This window comes from Peromyscus eremicus, chromosome 7 (assembly GCF_949786415.1).
Source record: "Peromyscus eremicus chromosome 7, PerEre_H2_v1, whole genome shotgun sequence".
Classification (NCBI taxonomy): Eukaryota; Metazoa; Chordata; class Mammalia; order Rodentia; family Cricetidae; genus Peromyscus; species Peromyscus eremicus.
The window spans coordinates 113,982,437-114,002,562 of NC_081422.1; the positions used below are offsets into that span (position 1 = coordinate 113,982,437).

At 45.4% G+C, this 20,126-nt stretch overlaps 1 protein-coding gene across 1 annotated transcript in view; it reads left to right on the top strand.

Moving 5' to 3' along the window:
* The window catches only part of Mobp (myelin associated oligodendrocyte basic protein), a 32,009-nt gene extending 12,486 nt beyond the window's left edge, over positions 1 to 19,523 (top strand). The window contains exons 2-4 of the mRNA XM_059268909.1: positions 4,045 to 4,125; positions 18,824 to 19,033; positions 19,234 to 19,523. Coding sequence (XP_059124892.1) covers positions 18,828 to 19,033; positions 19,234 to 19,516 — 489 coding nt within the window. The 5' untranslated portion in view covers positions 4,045 to 4,125; positions 18,824 to 18,827 and the 3' untranslated portion in view covers positions 19,517 to 19,523. The remainder of the gene's footprint in view (positions 1 to 4,044; positions 4,126 to 18,823; positions 19,034 to 19,233) is intronic.
* The last annotated feature ends 603 nt before the right edge of the window (positions 19,524 to 20,126 follow it).

Sequence of the window (20,126 nt, forward strand, 5' to 3'; positions counted from 1 at the left end):
AGAAAGATTTGGGCCAGGGGAATAAAGCAATGAACTTGGCTATAGTATTAGGGAAAGAAATGGAGAAAAGGGTTTGAATGCCATGTGAACAGACAGGTAGGCAGGAAATGGGCTAAAGCCAGGTGCACAGATCTGCTGTTTGGGGAATATTTAGGATGCAGGGGATTGCTGGTGAGTAGATCTCAAAATTGCTTCAGATCTACGGAAAAGTTGCGAGCAGTATGAAGATTCCAGCTGTGCCTAGTTCATGCAAATGCTAATGCTCTCCACGTTTGCCTGATTACTCTTTCTGTATGTGCAAACACCTGCACCTTACCCCTCCCCCAGCCATTGAGATGAAGTGCACACATCATGAATGTCAACAGGGAGCATACTAATCTGCTGTATAATCTAGAGCCCCACCCCTCACCCCACCCCCACCCCCCAGCTCACTGATGCTTTTAGCAGCCTGTCCAGACTCACATATTGCTTTTGGTTGTCTCGTCTCTCCAGATTCCTTTAACCTGTGAATGTGCCTAGGACAGCCATTCTCTGACAATCTTGTTTATTGGTGGTGGTAGTGGTGATGTTTGTGTGTGTGTGTGTGTGTGTGTGTGTGTGTGTGTGTGTATTACGAATGAATGCCTAGACTCATGTGTGAATGTGTAGCGGTTAGAAGCCAATGCCATGTGATCTCCTCTATCACTTTCCACCTTAGTTTTTGAGACAGGGTCCCTCATTGAGCCTTGTTAGTTGACCTATAAGGGTTTCCTGGAAGCTCCAGGGATGTGCCTGTCTCCACTCCAGTGCTGAGGTTAAAAATGTACAGTGCCCATGACGGGTTGTTATGTGGGTGCTGGGGATCTGAACTCAGGTCCTGCATAGCAACTACGTTACCCACTGAGCCATCTCCCCAGTTAAGACATTGGCAGCTTTGAAGCTGTTGTCAAATGTCCTTGAGTGGTCTGAATGAAGCTGAGAGGAAGCAGCTTTTGATAGAGTTATATTGGCTGATGCTATGACCAGGCTCCTGACCAGTCAAGACACTTTCTCCCATGGCTCCAGCACTTCCACTCAATACAGATCTCACCCTCACTGGGAAAGCATGGCATTAGGGACCGTGACTGCTGTATCTAAAGAGTCACCTGTAGTTTGATGAGTTTTATGCTTAAAGGTTTATGGGGCTGGGAACGTAGCTCAGTTAGTGCCTGTCAAGCATGCACAGAGCCCCAGGTTCAATCACTGACACTGGATGAACTGTATAGTTGCGGTGACACATACCTATGATCCCAGGACTCAGGAGGATCGGAAGTTCAAGGTCATCCTCAGATATACAGAGAACTGGAGACCAGGCTGAGCTAAAGATCCTGCCTCCAAACGGACAGATAGACAGACAGATTATGTATTCCTATGATGAATCATTCAGGGGTGTTAAATGAAGGTGTTAGACCCCTCCTTTTTCTCAGTTAAAACAACTGAGGATCAGGGTAGAGAGGGCTTAGGAGGCAGGGGATCTGGGAATGGCACCTGCTCCTGATGATCTAGAATTCTGCTGGGCTGGGACTGGACTAGGGTGATTGTACCTACTGATTATGTAAACTTTTAATCCAAGCTCCGTTGAAGAGTGACTAGGATTTTAAGGGAATACCTAAGATCTCCATACATGGAAATTATAAGAAACTCATAAACATTTGCAGCTGAATTGCCCTTTGATATGAATGAATGCCACAGTTGTATATCCTTGAGTTTAGTGGGTTTGAGACCAAGCATCTCCATGTGTTCCAACACCTACTCCCAGCATAGACCTCTTCCTCGGTGGGAATTAAAACCTCAAGATGTTTCTAAGGCCAGTTATGTCGTCTTACTCTCAAAACCTGTGAGGCAGAATATACACACATCTCCCAGGAGAGAGAACAGAAAGAGGCCACCCTGTGATCACACTGACCACACCACTCTGTGATCACATCCGTCACACCACCCTGTGATCACACTGACCACACCACTTTGTGATCACACCTGGCCACACCACTCTGTGATCACACCTGGCCACAATGAATAAATCCTTTCCTGCTTTTCACTGACTAGTCTTCTTTAACTGTCTATGAGGACAGAAGGCCACCTTGTTTGAGCTGCCAGGGTCCCGCTCTGGTAACAGCTTTAGGTATTCTGTTTGCTGTGTTAAGGCCATAGAAGTTACCACGTGGCTTGGCAAAGGCTTTTATTTTGTGTTTTGATTTCATGTGTATGGGTGTTTTGCCTGCATGTACATATGCGTACCATGTGTGTGCCTGATGCCCATGGGGGTCAGGAGAGGATCTTGAGTCCCTGGATCTGGAGTAAGGATGATTGTGAATGACAATGTGGTTGCTGGAGACCAAACCCACACCTCAGCTGGAGCAGATAGTGCTCTTAGTTGCTGAGCTATTTCTACAACCATCAATAAAGTGTTTTATAATGAATTAAACGTTCCCATGAAGAGCCATCTTGGTGTGGAAAGGAGACACAAAGTCCCATTTTTCTCAGTCAAAAGAATTGTAGACCAGGATATGCAAAGTCTGGGAGGCCAGGAAAGTCTCATGGTTGAGAGTTAGTCTGCTTCTCACAACGAAAAAGTTGGCTGGGCCAGGTCCCTTGGCTTAGACCACATCAGCTGGGCTCTGAAAGTGACTCCTTCTGCTGGCTGTGCAGCTTACCCTGACTCCTGCTGTTCCTGTGATCCTTAAAGCATCTAATAGTAATTCCGCAGCATCTGTGCACAGAGTGACCACAGAACCAGCCTGCTTAAAAACTAACCTGGATTTTGTCACTATTCTGATAGGAGGAAGCCAAGGGTTGACAGAAAGATTTGTTATTTGTAGTTCCCAGGAGCATCTGCACCTTGGGGCCTCAAGGGAGGCACTAGCTTCCTGAGGGACAAATGAAAATCAGGTGTCAGAGCCTATATTTATATTGTCGTTATTATTGTTATTATCATCATTATTATTGTTGTTGTTGTTGTTATTGATCTACATTTAAAATCTTCCTGGGGGCCCAAGTTCACTGAAAAAACAGACTACATCACAATGACTTAGTCCTTCCATAAGGCAATGACAGTCTTACAAGTGAATAACCCACTAAATCATAGATTTTGAGTGAGTTGGGAACTCCAGAACCACAGTGCCTTCCCAGCACTGAGGATATGCAGAAGTGGTTTTCCTTTATGCCTCAGTTTACTTGCTACCACATGGAGCTTTTCATTGGCATCCAGGTTCCCAGTAGTCACACCTGGAATAGTCTTGGCACCACCAAATACTATTGATTAACTGATGCTAACCAGTCACCAATGTGTAGTTAACTTAGTGTTAAAACTTGATGTCATCAAGAGGAAGTTAAAGAATTCTGGGGCTATGGTATGCATGTGACCACACACAAAATAATTAAAAAAAATATGAACAGATAATTTAAAGAATTCTGAATTAACTGGAAGTTTACGTTCAGGCATTCTTCCTGTTGGTTTTTATTTTTGATTTTTTAAAACTTGTGGCATGTTTTATTTTCCACTCATTCACCCATTCAATTAACAAATATTTGTTGGAAGTCCCCGTGGCCAACACTGAGCTAGCACCTGGAGATCCAAGTGTGTGCCGAGCTCAGGCTTCACATTTTAGTGATAACATTCAAAGAACTGCACAGGAATGATATTAAATGTGGAGGAGAAAAGACACCTGGAAAGGTGTAAGAAGGGACGTCCTATCAGTCCCAGGAAGTTCTTCCCTGATGAGGAGGCCTCTGGCTACACCAGGCCCTCACGCCTGTACAACAGCTGCCTTATCAACTGAGCTGTCTTCCCAGTCCTGACTTAAGGCTTTTTACTTAAGTTAACAGATGGGTGTCATTTTTTTCTCCATAGTGATAAGATGGTACACAATGTCCTTCCTCCATCCTCAGACTTTCAGACAGTGTCTAGATCCATCACACTCCATCTTGGGACTGGGAGAGCAAGCCTCCATGTGAAACACACTTGACTGAATTGCAGCCAAGTCCAGCATGCTAACTGACCAGTGTGTGCTACCACCTCATTCCTAGGGCCAACGACGAACCAAATGAGAATAAAGACAAGCTGGGAACAGAGTCCTGGCCGCCGGATGTGTGCGGATGAAAAAACAGGTATGGGTCTGCGTCTAAATTGTCACATAAATGACTGCAGGTATTCAGAATGTCACAGAAGAATGTAAAATCAGCAAGAGACTGAGTAAGGGCACTGTCCATAGGCACTCTCTCTCTCTTATTCCTCCCTCCGTCCTTCCCTCCCTCCCTTCTTCCCTTCCTTTCTCTTGAGATGAGGTCTCACTATGAAGCCCTTGCTGGCCTGAACTCCATATGTAGACCAGACTGGCCTCAAACTCACAGAAATCCACCTGCCTCTGTCCGGGTGCTGGGATTAAAGCTGTGAGCCCTCATGCCCAGCAGCTTAAACACTTTTTATAGCTGTCAGTTCTCTTCTGGTATTCTAGGTCCAGAGAACAGAAATATGAAAACAAATTCTCTGTGTTAGAGAAAGCGTGGCCAAGCCACCATTTATCCACTTACACTCCCCTGTACCACACGCAATAGCCGTTCAATGGAAAGAGTGTTCTCTCTCAGACCCTCGAACTTTACTCAGGGGCTGCCTCTGTGTCTTTGTCTGAGCTGGGTCTTCCCAGTCTTGTTGGAAGGAAGTTTCCTTGTCTCTCCAATGGGGGCTATTTTGTACTTCACATCCCTCCAGCTTTGAGAATGAAGTCAGTATCATCCTTTCCTTTACAGCTCCTTCCTTCTGCCGTTAAACCAGCATTCAAGCTTGTGCTCTGTTCCCAGGGGGGTCTGCAGCTGGCTTCCCACTCACCCTTTCTCCACTGATGGTTTTTAAATAAAATTTCCCTCTCTCTTTCTGCTCCAAATCCATCTAAGGATTCAACACTCCAGTGTATTATCACCCCGTCTCGTCCGTCCGTTCCGTGCTGTGGACCTAGTCAGTACCGTACCACACTTCAGTGTATTATCACCCCATCTCGTCCGTCCGTTCTGCGCTGTGGACTAGTCAGTACCGTACCACACTTCAGTGTATTATTACCCCGTCTCATCCGTCTGTTCTGCGCTGTGGACCTAGTCAGTACCGTATCACATCAACAACTGGGCAAGCAGCCGGCTCACTCTGTCTTCCTTCCTTGCAATTTGTTCTCCTAAGTATCCATCACAGTCATTCTTTCTCAGGCGTTTCTAGTCTACATGGTGCTCACTCCTCTGTTTGTCTGTGAGTCCATACATCTGTTCATCAATCCCTCTTTTCTAGCTTGTTTTTGTTGTTATTGTCATTTGAAAGATTCTAAATTCCGTCATTGCAGTCTTGCAAATTCATTGGCAAATCTCAGCTCAGACAGAAGTGTCTCCTCATGTATACATCCTGCTACTGAGAACAGCTGGGTGCAAGCGCAGTGGAGCAGGTTGGGAACACTTCAGCCTTGTGGTCTGGGTTTCCTCCAGACCTGGAAAGCTGCTGATGGACTGCTGTCCACATTGCTGCAAGATTTCCTTTGCCCTCTTTATCCTCAAATTTTCCCCTTTCTTGTTCTCAGCTGATACCCTGGTGTAGCTGGAGTTTTCTCCAGTCCTTCCTGGCCCATGTCAGGACAAATCTCTCTCACCCGCCAGTCCCACAGACACTCAGACCCAACCAAGTAAACACAGAGAGACTCATATTGCTTACTAACTGTATGGTCGTGGCAGGCTTCTTGTTATCTAGTTCTTCTATCTTAAATTAACCCATTTCTGTTAATCTATATGTTGCCACGTGTTCCATGGCTTTACCTGTTGCCTTTATATGCTGCTTCCTGGATGGCAGGCTGGTGTCTCCTCCCACTCTGCCTTCCTGTTCTCCCAATTCTCCTCTCTGCTAGTCCCGCCTATACTTCCTGCCTGGCTGCTGGCCAATCAGTGTTTTATTTATCAGTCAATCATCCACAGCACCCTGGCTTCCCATTTCACTGGACAAATGGATGTGAGTGGATGAGAACTTCATCCAGCTCCATTACCCTTCCTCATTTCATTAAAAAGTGTGTGCATGCACGTACTGCCCACAGAGGCCAGAAGAGGGCACTAGATCCTTGGGAGGTGAAATTACAGGAGGTTATGAGTCACCCAATATGGGTGCTGGGAACTGAACTCTGGTCATCTCAGAGCAGCAAGAGCTTTGATCCGAGTCATTACTCTTACTTTTGGTCTCTTTTTTTTTTTTTTAAACAAAGGGCATGCATTCAGCCTCCCCCTTCCCATGTGCTCTACATTCTCACACCTCAAGTTTTCCCTCAGGAATATTGTTAGCTTTCTTCTGATTGTTTTACCTTCTTTCCTTCCGTAGATGTTTTGGACAAACACATTTGCATATTCTCACCTCTCTCATTATGCTAACTAAACAAATCAACAGGCCAACACTCACCCAGACATCAGCACCTCCCCGCAAAGCCCCTGTAAACCACACACCCTCCAGGAACCACATTCTGTTCCCTCTATTCTCCAACTTCTCTCCTGTTTTACTTATGTTTTCTCTGTCCAAATCCTTAGCTGAAATTCCCTCCACAAACCCTCAGATCTGGCTTCCATATCAACCACTCCAAGGGACAACTCTTACTGTGGTCACCATCATTTCTGTGCTCTTTAGAGTAAGCTGCTCTTGGAATTATCCAAGACACGTGACCATTTTGAAGCCCTTCTTTCCTCTGGCTCCCATGATCTCACCGCTCTGGGACCCACCTCCAACTCTTGGCTTTTCTATTCAGTCCTTCACCTCCCCTGAAAACATGGACTGCCCTAAGGCTCAGGCAGAGCCTGTATTAGTTGTTTCTCGAAGCTGTGACAACACACTTGACAAAATGGACTTGGGGAAAAATGGTTTGTTTTGGCCCACAGTTTGAGTGTGCAGTCCACCACGGCAGGAAGGCATGGCAGCAGGAAGGCATGGTGGCAGGAAGGCGTGGCGGCAGGAGTGTGACCAGCTGGTTACATCACCATGGCTGTGGGAAGCAGAGAGAGATGACTGTTGTCGTTCAACCTGCTTTCTTTTTATTAATTTGAGCTGCCAGTCCAAGGAATGATGCTGCCCACATTCTGGGTGGATCTCCTCTCCTTAGGTAAACCTCACTGGAAATGCCCCTCTGGACATGCCCATGAGCAGTCTCCTAGGGGATCCCGAATCAAGAGTGATCATTACACAGTCTTTTCTCTTTCCACATTTAGCCACTCACGTGGCTTCAGTCATCACCTTCGTACACTTTATCTCCAGCCATACTTGTCTGAACTGTCTAAGAGACACATCAATGGTGCCTTCAGCTCCCCAGCTGGACTTTTCCCCAGCCATGAACCCAGGATGATATGTTTATCTGTTCTCTTTAAATCTCAATGGAGATTCCAGTGTCCAGGGGCTGGAAAGTCAGCTCAACATTTAAGAGCACTGGCTGCTCTTACAGAGGACCCGGGTTTGGGTCCTAGCACCCATATGGCAGCTCACAACCACCTGTAATTCCAGTTCTAGGAGATCTGATGCCCTCTTCTGGCCTCCACAGGCACTGTGCACACAGGGAGCACACACACACACACACACACACACACAGAGACAAAACACTTATACACATAAAATAAAAATAAATCTCAAAAATATTTGTGTCCATAGATGATAACACATTGTATCATTTTAGCGTTAAAATGGTGTATTATTTATGTAATAATTTAGATTACCATACCTCTTGTTTATCTTGCTCCATTATAGTAACCAATGTTCACACCTAAAAATTTGCCTCATGTGTTATCTATGTGCTTGAAATGGCAAACTTGGGTTACAGATGTTCCTCCTCTTAGAGTTGCTATGAGCAGAGAGACTTTGTTCATCAAGAAGTAACTCTTGCTAGGCAGAGGTGGTGCACGCCTTTAATCCCAGCTCTCGGGAGGCAGAGCCAAGCGGATCTCTGTGAGTTCGAGGCCAGCCTGGTCTACAGAATGAGATCCAGAACAGGCACCAAAACAACACAAAGAAACCCTGTCTTGAACCTTTCCCCCCGCAAAAAAAAAGGTAGTAGTAATTCTTATGTAGCCTGTGAGACAGTCATCTGTGGAGCAGCCCACACTCAGTTGTCTTTGTTGCCTAAAACAAAGCAATACAACAAGACATTTAACATAATTTTGTTTGTGTTCCCAATGGGCGACTGCCTCTAGGATAACTGGAACCCTTTTATTCTGTTGTGTTTTTCATAGTCTCCAAATCCCTGTTGGATTTTGGCATCTTGTGTCTGTCTGCAGAAAGGCTCCTAATTCAAAATAAATGCTTTTATCATTGTCCATTACCTGGTGCTGGTTTGTCTCCAGTGACCAGCTGTTCAGTTTTCATTGTATTAATGTGCAACACACTCATCATCAAGGGGACACATGGAAAAAAATAACATCCCTGGAGGGCATGAATTCATAGCCTTCCGGCCAGTGTTGGCTTCCTTCTCTTTTCTCTTTTGGTTGCTGTGGATTGATGAACACAGAAGCTGCTGTGTTTACAGTGTAAATCTACACTCAGAGGGAAGCATTAGCCTCTGGCCCAAGAGAAGATTAGTGGGTGCTAGATGCTGCTAATGTTCTCTAAGGGAGCTGGTGATTTATTCTGCCCCGTGATCATTGTTATCACAGTGGAGACACTGGATGTGTACCAGCATGTGCATACGTTCCTTCCTTACAAGGAGTCAGGGCTCTTTGACAACCCAGGGATGACTGGTCTAAGTGTCTATAAGTCAGTGCCCTGCCCTGTGCCCCTCCCCAGCACCTCTCATCGCTGCCCTCTCCTCTCCTCTGCTGATGCCACTTTTTCCTTTGCTGTGGGCCCATCGGGATGGAAGTGAGCTGATATTTCCTTGCTGCTAATTCTTTTTCTCTGAGTACTACAGAGTCAAGCATAACTACCAACTGGTCCAGGAAGGTGGGTTAGCAGGTGCAGGCACTCGCTGCTAAGTGTGGCAGCCTGAGTGTGATCCCTGGGACACATGCAAGCTGGAGGTAGAGAATCAAGTCTGGTAAATTGTCCTCTGACCTTCACATGCACACTGACATGTACACCTCTGACCTTGTAGCTTTAAGTCATTACATGACTAAAGGTTTCGTTCATATCTTGGTGAATGCAATGCCATAATAAGCCCAAGCGAGGCATGAAAGAACAGAGGAAGATTTCTTACCAGCCACAGGCAACGAGAGCTCTGGAGTCATGTCCAAAGCCATGTTGTCCTTGAACAAAGGAAGCCTGGGATTTTATTCAGGGAGTCTACAGATCCATGCAGGGAGGGCCCATTGCTGGGCATGCTCAGTTAAGGAGCACATTCATGAGCATCATGGGCTAAGGAGTTCATTCCTGAGCATGCTCAGTTAAGGGGTGCCCTCTTAAGGATGCTCAGGTTAAGGCCATGGAGCACATGTTTAAAGATTAAGGGGGGGGCTTGGGGATTTAGCTCAGTGGTAGAGCACTTGCCTAGGAAGTGCAAGGCCCTGGGTTCAGTCCTCAGCTCTGGAAAAAAAATAAAATAAAGATTAAAGGGATAAACAGGAGTACTGCTGGGCATGATCTGCATGCACCACGTACCATCATGTTTTGGCTGAAAATGAATGAAGGTTGCTTTGAAGGTGTGTTGATGTGGGGGTCATTGCTGAGGGTGCCTGTCTCCCTCAGTGGGTGACGACATCACAGAGTGAATTTGTTTTGTTCCATGAAGCAGTCTGTATGATTTGTCTTCTTTCTTCTCCCGCCATTTCTCTTTCTCCTCTTCTTGTTTCCTGTGTTAGAACGAATATGGTCTCGGAGTTTAGAATCCACTCTAGTCCACCTTGGTTGGGGTCCTGGCACCACTTTCCCCAATTCTCTGCCTTCAGGTGACTTCTCTGTGTCTCCCATTTGCAAAGTTGAGTGACAGTGATATCATGAGGGCAAAGAAAGTTAAAGCACTCAGCAGTGCCCGGCTCGTACTCCACACCACCTGTTTGCTGTCACCTCTCCAGGACCTTTGTCTGAGGCATTTGGTCACATCATACTCAGTCAAGAGCACAGAGTGTTGATTAATTCAGGTCTGCCCGTGTCCGGCTCACCTTTTCCATTTTCTTTTTGGTTTCAGAATGCTTTTTACTATTTCACGTAGACCCATCTTACTTTTATCCCCAGCCACAAAACATTGCATTGCATGGCTCAGTGCTGTTCATCTGATCAGCCACTACCGATGTATGGCATTCAAATTAGACTACACCAGACACGGCAATGCACACCTGTAACCCCAGCACTTGGGAGCAAGACACAGAAGGACCATGGGGTTGAGGCCACCATGGGCTATACAGCAAGACCCTGCCTCAAGAGGGACAAAATATGAACCAAATAGCAAGACAAAGAAATGACAGTTAAGTTGGCATGATTCTGGGCACCAGGTACACACATGGTGCAGAGCTATACATGTAGGCAAACCACCCATACACATAAAATAAAATTATTTTCAAATAAATTGTTTTTTGTTTTGTTTTGAGACAGGGTTTCTCTTTGTAGTTTTGGAGCCTGTCCTGGATCTCACTCTGTAGACCAGGCTGGCCTCGAACTCATGGAGATCCACCTGCCTCTGCCTCCTGAGTGCTGGAATTAAAGTCGTGCACCACCAACCGCCTGGCTTTATTAAAATTTTAAGAACAAATTTGTTCCTGGCTTAAGTTTTCCATCTTTATGCAGGCTGGAAGCCATGCCACGAAGGTTGCCATGGCCACGAAGATGCACAGCTTCTCCACACACCATACACTATGTAGACCAGAATGGCTTTGAACTCAGGGATCAGCCTGCTTCTGCCATCTGAGTGCTGGGCTTAATACTTGCTCGCATCTTATTTATTTTCATTGACTTGTTTACTTTTATGTTTATTTATATATTTATTTAATTCTATCAGTGTTTTGACTGCATGTATGTCTGTGCATCGCATGCATGGCTGATGCCCAAAGAGGCCAGAAAGGGCATCCGATTCCCCTGGGAATTGGAGTTACTGACATTTAAGAGCCACCGTGTGGGAAATCAAAGCTGACCACTGGGCTACCCCTCCAGGCCCTCCAGTGCTTGTTTTAGTACCTTTTCCATTTTCTTCCTTCCTTCCTTCCTTCCTTTCCTTTCTTTCTTATTTTGGAGATAGGTTCTCACTCTATATATAGCTCTGGCTGTCCTGGAACTTACTATGTAGACTAGGCTAGCTTCCAACTCAGAGAGATCTGCCTGCTTCTGCCTCTTAAGTCTGGGATTAAAGGTGTGTGCCACCACTGCCAAACACTTTTTCCTTTCTTATACAGACCATGATCTCCTGCCTAGGGAGTGTGCTGCCCACAGTAGGTGGGTCTTTCCACATTAATTAACATAATCAAGATAATCCCCACAGACATGCTCAAATGCTCAACAAGATCTAGAAAATCCCTCATTGAGACTCTCTTCCCAGGTGTTTCTAGATTGAATTAAATTGATAGCTAAAATTAACCACCAAACCGTCCACTGATCATTTTAAACAATCTCTCTGTTATAGATCATGCCACTATACATATGTGGAACTGCCTCTGAATCTCAGTCCTGTTTCATTGATCTATGTCCTTTTCCAAACTAATATGTGGTTAGTGTAGTTCATAGTGAGTGTTGATATTTGGTATGGCATAGGTTTCTTATTCAAAACTATCTCAATTATCCTTGGGTCTTCATGCTTTCAGAAGAACTATGGGATGGCCTTGTCAGTTACATGCAAATCTGATATTGATCAGAATTATATTAACCATGTAGATTTACCTGGTGATAGTAAGCATATTATGGTATTAAATATTTCCTTTTAAGCCTTCAAAATTTTTTAGTTTAAAAATGTTTAATTTATTTTATGTGTTTGTATGAGTACCTGTGTGTATGCAGGTTGTAAGCTGTGGGTGCTGGGAATTGAAACCACATCCTTTGTAAGAGAAGCAGGTGTCTTTAATTGCTAGGCCATCTCTCCATCCCTGATTGTGTACATTTCTTAAGGAAAGTTTTTTATTTCTTTGTCTGATATATTTCTATCTGTCCAGTGGTCTTATGGTCAGTGTGAATAGCATCTTTTATTTTATATATTATATATTATGTGATATAATATATAATATATTGCCAATGTTTCGATTCTTGTATATTGACCTATGTCAAGGATTTTTTGAAACATACTTTCAATGTATTTATTTATTATTTTTATGTGTATGGGCATTTGTCTGCATGTATGTCTTGGGCACCATGTTTATGCCAGGTACCTGCAGAGGTCAGAAGAGGCCACCAGATTCCATGGAGCTGGAATTACCACAGAGATGGTTGTGAGCTGCCATGTGGGTGCTGGGAATCAAGCCTGGGTCTTGGGAAGGGCAGCCATGCTCTTAACCACTGAGCCGTCTCTGCAGTCCCTGCGTCAGGAGTCTTGTTGGACCTTCCCTGTCTGTCTGTCTCTCTCCCTCTCTCTAATGGCTTGTAGAGTTTGATAGCACCAGAATACTTTTGGTATGCGTATGTATATGTGCATGTTCATGTGGGTGTATGTGGAGACCAGAGGCCAGCCTTGAGTCTCATTCCTCAGGACAGTGTTCACACTGTTGTTTGTGACAGGGTCTTTCACAGTTACTTGGAACTCCTGGATTAGGCTGGAGTGACTGGCCAGCAAGCCCTAGAGATCCTTTGGTTTCTGCCTTCCCACTGCTGGGATTATAGACACATAGCTACACCTGGCTGTCTTTTTATTTTGTACTTTCAAAATGCGAGTTCTAGGGGGTTAATTCAGGTCTTTATGTGTGTATGGTGAGCATTTTACTGACTGACCTAACTCCCCAGCACAATTTTTAAATTAAAAATGTACTGACTAGGATTTCAAACACAACATTGGTTGACAGTGGTGGTCAGTGGTGTCCTTCTTCAGGTGTCTGACTAGAATGCCAAGCTGTTAAGACGTCACATTCTATTCTTACTATACTGAGAGATTAGTCAGGAGTGGACACTGAGTTTCACTGAGCAGTCTCTTTTTAATTTATTGTTAATAGTTAATTTGTGTATAGATGGTGGTGTGTGTGTGTGTGTGTGTGTGTGTGTGTGTGTGTGGGTGTGTGTGTTAATATGTGTGGATATGGGCACTGTGGGCTTAGAGGACAACCTCAGGCGATGGTCCTCACCTTCCACCCTGTTTGAGACAGGGTCTTTTTCCTGTTCTCTGCTGTCCAGGCTAGCCGGCCCATGACCCTCCAGGGACTCTCCTGTCTCCATCTCCCATTTTGCTGTAGGACTGCTGGGATTACACATACACACAGTAGGCTCTGGGGATTGAACTCAGGTCCCCAGGTCCTGCTGAGCCATCACCCAGTTCCCCCTAGTGGAGCTTCCTTAATATACCACTGCCGGTAATCAAATCATCCCTCTCATTTGTTGATACAGTAAGTTATACTTACAGGGTTTTCAAATTTAAACCATTCTGAATTTTAATTTACTTTATCCAGCCTGTATTGCAAAATACTTCACCTCTCAGACTGGCAAAAATTAGAGACTTTGGGGGCTGGAAAGATGGTTCAATAATAAAGAACACTGGCTGCTCCACTGGGGGCTTCCCATTGGACTCCCAGCACCTACATTGTGGGTCACAACCCTCCACAACTCCAGTTTCAGGGAATCAGATGCTCTCTTCTGGTTTCTGTGGGTACTGGGCATACACATGGTGCACATATATACATGCAGGCAAAATACCCACGAAAAATGAAAAAAAGAAATTCTTTGTATATTATATGTGCTGTATTGTTCTGAAGTTGCTTCTCTTGACTGTGGATATTGGGTTTTTTGATGTGGAGTAGTTGTTTTTTTTTTTTTTTTTTTTAAGATTTATTTATTTATTATGCATACAGTGCTCTGCCTGCATATGTCCCTGCAGGTCAGAAGAGGGCACCAGGTCTCATTACAGATGGTTGTGAGCCACCATGTGGTTGCTGGGAATTGAACTCAGGATCTTTGGAAGAGCAGCCAGTGCTCTTAACCTCTGAGCCATCTCTCTAGCCCCTGATATGGAGTAGTTTTAATTTTGATTCCTTTAGTCATATCAACTTGTACCAATTATGTTAGCTCTCTTCACAAAGAATCCCCTCCTTCACCGGGTGGTGGTGCACGCCTTTAATCCCAGCACTCAGGAGGCAGAGCCAGGTGGATCTCTGTAAGTTCGAGGCCAGCCTGGTCTACAGCGCAAGATCCAGGACACTCAGGAATATACAGAGAAACCCTGTCTTGAAAAACCGGAAGAAAAAAAAAAAAGAATCCCCTCTTTCTGATGTTGATTTAGGACATCTTTGCCACACACCAAGTTTTCCTGTATATGTGGATCTGCTTTGGAGTTCTAGTTTTCTACCCTGCTGTTCCATTTGTCTAGTTTTAGGCCATTGCCACACTATTTTATGTTCTTTATTTTAATTAGTTAAATTGTTGTAAATTTATGGTATTTGTTGTAGTATGTTGTAATATATAATACAAAATATGTTGTAAAATATGTAAACGAGTCTCATGTGGCCTGAGCTGGCCTGGAACTCACTTTGTAGCCAAGGATGACCTTGAGTTTATGATCCCCATGCTGCCTCGTCACAAGTGTTGACATTACAGTGTGTCAGATTATTTTAAATTCTGACTCTCAGGAATGCATTTCTATACATGGTATAAAAATAGTTGTCACTCTTTTAGGACTTTAAAAAATAATTTACTCCATTTTTTAATTTTTATTTATTTTTGAGAAGTTTATACCATGTATTTTGATATATTCTTTCCCCTTTCCCAACTCTTCTCCGCTGCCACCAAAAACATGGAGTCTGATTTGTGTTGGCCGCTGCTCCTGAGCACGAGGCCTGCCTTTAGGTGTGGGTGACATACTTGATGTCACTCCATGCTGCCCTCCAGCAGCCACTGATTCTTGGCTTGGGGCGGGGGGGACTCTGTCCTCCCTCACTCTTCCTTCTCCATTCTGGGATTTGGGATTTTAGACTCTTCTCCATGACTCCTTGGGGTTTGCTCCTTGTGAGTGCCAAATGCTAACTGCATCACCAGAGGTTCTCATCTGCTCCATCGGGTCAAACGGAAACTCTTCATGCAAGATCTTTGGTGGTTTTAGTAAGAAGGGCACAGCATCCATGAGTTTATTTTGGAAAACTCTTGTCTTTACAGTTCTGTAAAGACTGAAAGGAGCCTTCCCTTTGAGCAGGGTCTCGTGCAGGCAAGGAGTGAGCTGTGTAGTTGTTGGATGGGAAGGGGACAGGCAGAAGCTATGTGGTGAGGCCCAAAGGCTGGAAATAATCCTATTTCTTGGAGCTGGGAACAGGCATGTTGAGTTGGATTCACCGTCTCTGCAAGATAGAGCCATGATCCAAGATAACTACTACACCCAGGAATAGATTGTTAGGTTACAGTTGGTGTGCATTAAACAAAATCTTTACCACGTGTATGACTTTTTTCTCTTGCTGTGATAAAACACTCTGACCAAGGGCAGCTTAAGGAAGTAAAGGTTTATTTCAGATGCCAAGTCATAGTCTGTCATTGAAGGAAGTTGTGGCAGGAGCTCAGGCAGGAACTTGAAGCAGAAACCATGGAGGAATGCTGGTTGATGGCTTCCTCCCAGGCTTATGCTTGGCTAGTTTTCTTGTACAGCCCAGGACCACCTGCCTAGGGAATGGTGCCGCCCACAGTGGTTTCCTGTAGCAATGATCAATCAACACAATCTCCACAGCATGCCACAGGCGATCTGATCTGGGCAGTCCATTCATTGAGTCTCCCTTCTTAGGGACTCTAGTCTGTGTCAAGGTGACAGCTAAAGCTAACTAGGACACTAGACAATTGCAATGTTTTAAATCAAATATGGAACTCTTAACAAATACTAAATACACACTGGGCCAGCATCAAAGAGCTGGTCATATGGTTACTCTTCTTGGCTGATGTGTTGAGATCAGACAGCAACATAACAAAAATACTTTATATGTTTGGAAATTTGACAATGGATTAAAAAATCATTGATAAACTTAAGAACTCACCCACATTGAAAAAGAAATGAAGCTGAAAAGCTGACCGTGAACTTTGTGGTGTCCAGTTGGAGCTGTCCTTGCTAAGGCCGACATGGGATGCTTCCGAGTCAAACAAACCTAAAGAAAAATCAAAGGAAATAGTAAGTCTGCATGGAAACTGATGGACTGGGGAAAGCAAAGAGCTCCCTGATGAAGAGAAGCGAAGTGTTGAACTAACAAGGTCACTCAGAAGAGGAGGAGAGATGCTCGGTGCTCAAAGTGCTTTTCCATACGAAGAGGGCCGGAGTTCAAATCCCCAGAACCCATGTTAATGCCGGGTGAGTGTGGAGGCCCACCTGCAGTTCCAGTCATGAATGGCAGAGGCAGGGGACCCCAGAGCTGGCTGGCTGGCAATACTAGCCATCACCTGCAAGTTCTGGGTTTGACTGAGTGAGCCTGCCTCAGTGAATAAGGTGGGGAAGTGTGGAGGATGAGTCCTGACATCACCCTTGGGCCTCTACATGTGTGTGTGCATGCATACACACATAAAACTATGCATACACACATACACACACACACACACACAAAAACCACGAATACACTCATGCATGCCACACACACATGAAAAAGCAAAAATGATTTCTCAGATATATGATATAAACTATAAGTGGGTTTATAAGTTTACATGTACTACAGGTTTTATAAAACATTAAGAAAATACTGCAGGTAACATTGTGTCTATGACATTAAACTAAAAGGTAATAATGCCCAACTGTAGTGTATAAATTCCTTTCTTTTAACTGTGTATTTTTTAATTTTTAAAAAATTACTTAAAATTTGTTTCTTATGGGTATGGGTTTTTTGCCTACATGTATGTCTATTACCATATGTGTGCCTGGTGCCTGTAGAAGTCAGAAGAGGGCATCAGATCTCCTGGAACTGGAGTTACAGATGGTTGTGAGGTGCCATGGGTGCTGGGAATTGGACCTGGGTCCTCTAGAAGAGCAGCCAGTGCTCTTAAGTGAAGAGCCATCCCTCCAGCCCTTCACTGTGTCTTCACACATAAATATCCTCCAGGGATAAGTGTTCAGAGGTTTATGGTGGTTCACTGTGAAGCAAGACTCTCAGAGTTCATTATTTTCATTCATCCAGGTTTTCTAGGTTCCAATACAGATTTTTTTGATGTTCTGTTGTCATGGTGTGAATTGCTGTACAAAGCTATGGTGTGCTTCTGTTTCGCCTGTACTTTACATATGATAATATGATAGGTGTGCACCGCCATGCCTGGCTTAAAACCTTTTTTTGAGACAGAAACACAGGGCAACTTCTGAAAGTCTCTCCTGTGGTTTCTTGGGATCGAACACAAGGTCATCAGACTTACTTGCCAAGGGTTTTAGCTGCCGAGCAATCTTACTGCACAATTACTGGTTTTGTTTGTTTTGTTTGATTTTAGTTCAAGACAGGATCTCTCATATCCCAGGCCTTGAACTTCCTATTCTGTCAAAGATGACCTTGAAGTCTTGATTCTTTTTTCTATACCTCCTGGTACTGGAGCTATGTATTATAGTGTGTGTGTGTGTGTGTGTGTGTGTGTGTGTGTGTGTGTGTGTGAGACCTTGAGTGTGCTGAGACCTGGTGTGTTTCCAGTGTCCAGCACAGGCCCACTACCTGTGTGTATCTTTGTCAACTCTTGATGAGGTCGTCAGAGCTCCCGTGTGCTGTGTTAGTACTATTAGTATTCCTGTGTTAGTGTCTCCTTCCTGCAAAGAAGGTTTTCAGCCCTGCGAATCTCAAATGCTTCTGCTTCCTGGCGCCACAGGTCAGTTTTGCTTATTTTGTGACCCTGTATAAAGAGAAAGGCAGCGTTTTCTCTGTGCCTCTGGTTTCTTTTGTTCAGGGTTGTGCTTTGAGAGCCATATGTTGATCTAGCTGATGTTTTTTCTTTTCTTTTGTTTGTTTGTTTTTTAGACAGGCTTCTTTGTGTAGCTCTGGATGTTCTGGAACTCACTCTGTACACCAGGCTGGCCTCGAACTCATAGAGAGCTGCCTGCCTTCTCCTCCTGAATGCTGAGATTAAAAGCATGTGCCACCACCACCTAGCAAGATGTTCTTTTCATTGCTGTATTTTATTAATTGTATCAAGGGCTGGAAAGATGACTCCGTCCGTATAGCGCCTGCTTTGCAAGTGTGGGGATCTGAGTTCAATTCCCAGAATACAGATTTAAAGAACCTGGCATGATGGGGCATGCTTGTAATTCCAGGGTTGGGGAGGCAGAGACAGGCAGATCCTTGGGGCTCACCGGTAGCCAGCCTAGCCTACTTCATGAGTTCTAGATTAGAAAGAAACCCTATCTCAAATATAAATAAATGAAGGAAGGAAGGAAAGTAGGAAGGAAGGAAGGAAGGAAGGAAGGAAGGAAGGAAAGAAGGAAGGAAATAAAAAAATAGATGAATTGCCCTTGAGGACAACACCTGAGGGTGTCTTCAGGCCTCCACGTGCTTGTACACAAGCACTCACATACACATGCACATCACCATAAAAACATACACACACACACACACACACACACACACACACACACAGAGAGAGAGAGAGAGAGAGAGAGAGAGAGAGAGAGAGAGAGAGAGAGAGAGAAACACGCACAGATAAGTGTTATTAAACGCCGTCACCAGAGCTCTGTATCTTTGTTCCACAAAGCAATGTGGAATGTGGACTTGAAGCCAAAGGGCCCTCTCTGACCCGCTGTTTTGTGTCTCCTCCCACCCCCTCATCGATGGTTTCCAGTGAGATGAGTCAGAAAATGGCCAAGGAGGGCCCCAGGCTCTCCAAGAACCAGAAGTTCTCGGAGCACTTCAGCATCCACTGTTGCCCACCCTTCACCTTCCTCAACTCCAAGCGTGAGATCGTGGACCGCAAGTACAGCATCTGCAAGAGCGGCTGCTTCTACCAGAAGAAGGAGGAGGATTGGATCTGCTGCGCCTGCCAGAAGACCAGGTGAGCGCGGGCTCTGGGCCAGGTCTGCGCCACGTTCCCCTGTGACTGTCAGCTCTCTGTTAGGAAGGCAGGAGGGTAAGCAGAGGGCGGGCGGGCGGGCAGGGCTTTCCTGCTGTCTCCAGCTCCTGCCAGCATCCCTTAAGCAACGGTGCAGAGCCCGGGCTGCAGCCTCCAGCTTCTTTTGGCCCTCTCTGCACCAGCCGCCGCCGTGCCACGTCCCCTCAGAGGCCCAAGCACCAGCCAGCTGCGTCCCCCGTGGTGGTCAGAGCGCCGCCAGCCAAGCCAAAGTCCCCTCCGAGGCCAGCCAAGCCAAGGTCCCCTTCGAGGACTGAGCGCCAGCCGCGTCCCCGCCCAGAGGTCCGACCACCACCAGCCAAGCAGAAGCCCCCTCAGAAGTCCAAGCAACCAGCACGCAGCAGCCCCCTCAGAGGGCCAGGCGCCAGCCGTGGGGGGTCTCCCACCAGAGCTCCTAGGTTCTGGTAACACCATCTCTTGCCTTTTGTCCCCCCTAGCCTAAGGTCAGTAGCGGCTCTCTGCAAGTACTAACATGGGGGATCTCTCCACAGTACCAAGGCTGTGTAATCCACTCCCTTCATTAAACCCCCTCTGTTTGAAATACCGGCGTGGCTTCTGTTTTCCTCCCAGATGTTACTGTCCGCACTTTAGAAGGCTGCGTCTGTGCCATCCCACAGGACTGCAGGCCACTCACTTACCAGCTCATTCTGTTGACCACAGTGGCAGGCTGACATATGAGTCAGCCCTTCCCCTTCCTGTGCCTCAGAGAGGAGGAGAGGTGATACCCACGAGCCATATCTGTGCATGTGTGAAAGGAGAGGGCCGCTCACCCTCCTGACACATTCCATCATATATTAGCCTTGGTGGCAATGCCACCCATTCGTTCACTCGGTCAGTCACTCAGCAAAGCATACTGCCTGTCTGTAAGGTTTTATATGCTGTACCGGGGAGAGAAATGTAATTTGTGACTTCTGAGTACCAAAGAAGAGACTAGCTGGTCATGGTGTACAGAGTAAGCACTCCAATACTGCCATACTCAGGATGTACATGGCCCATGGGAGCCCCAAACAGAGATGTA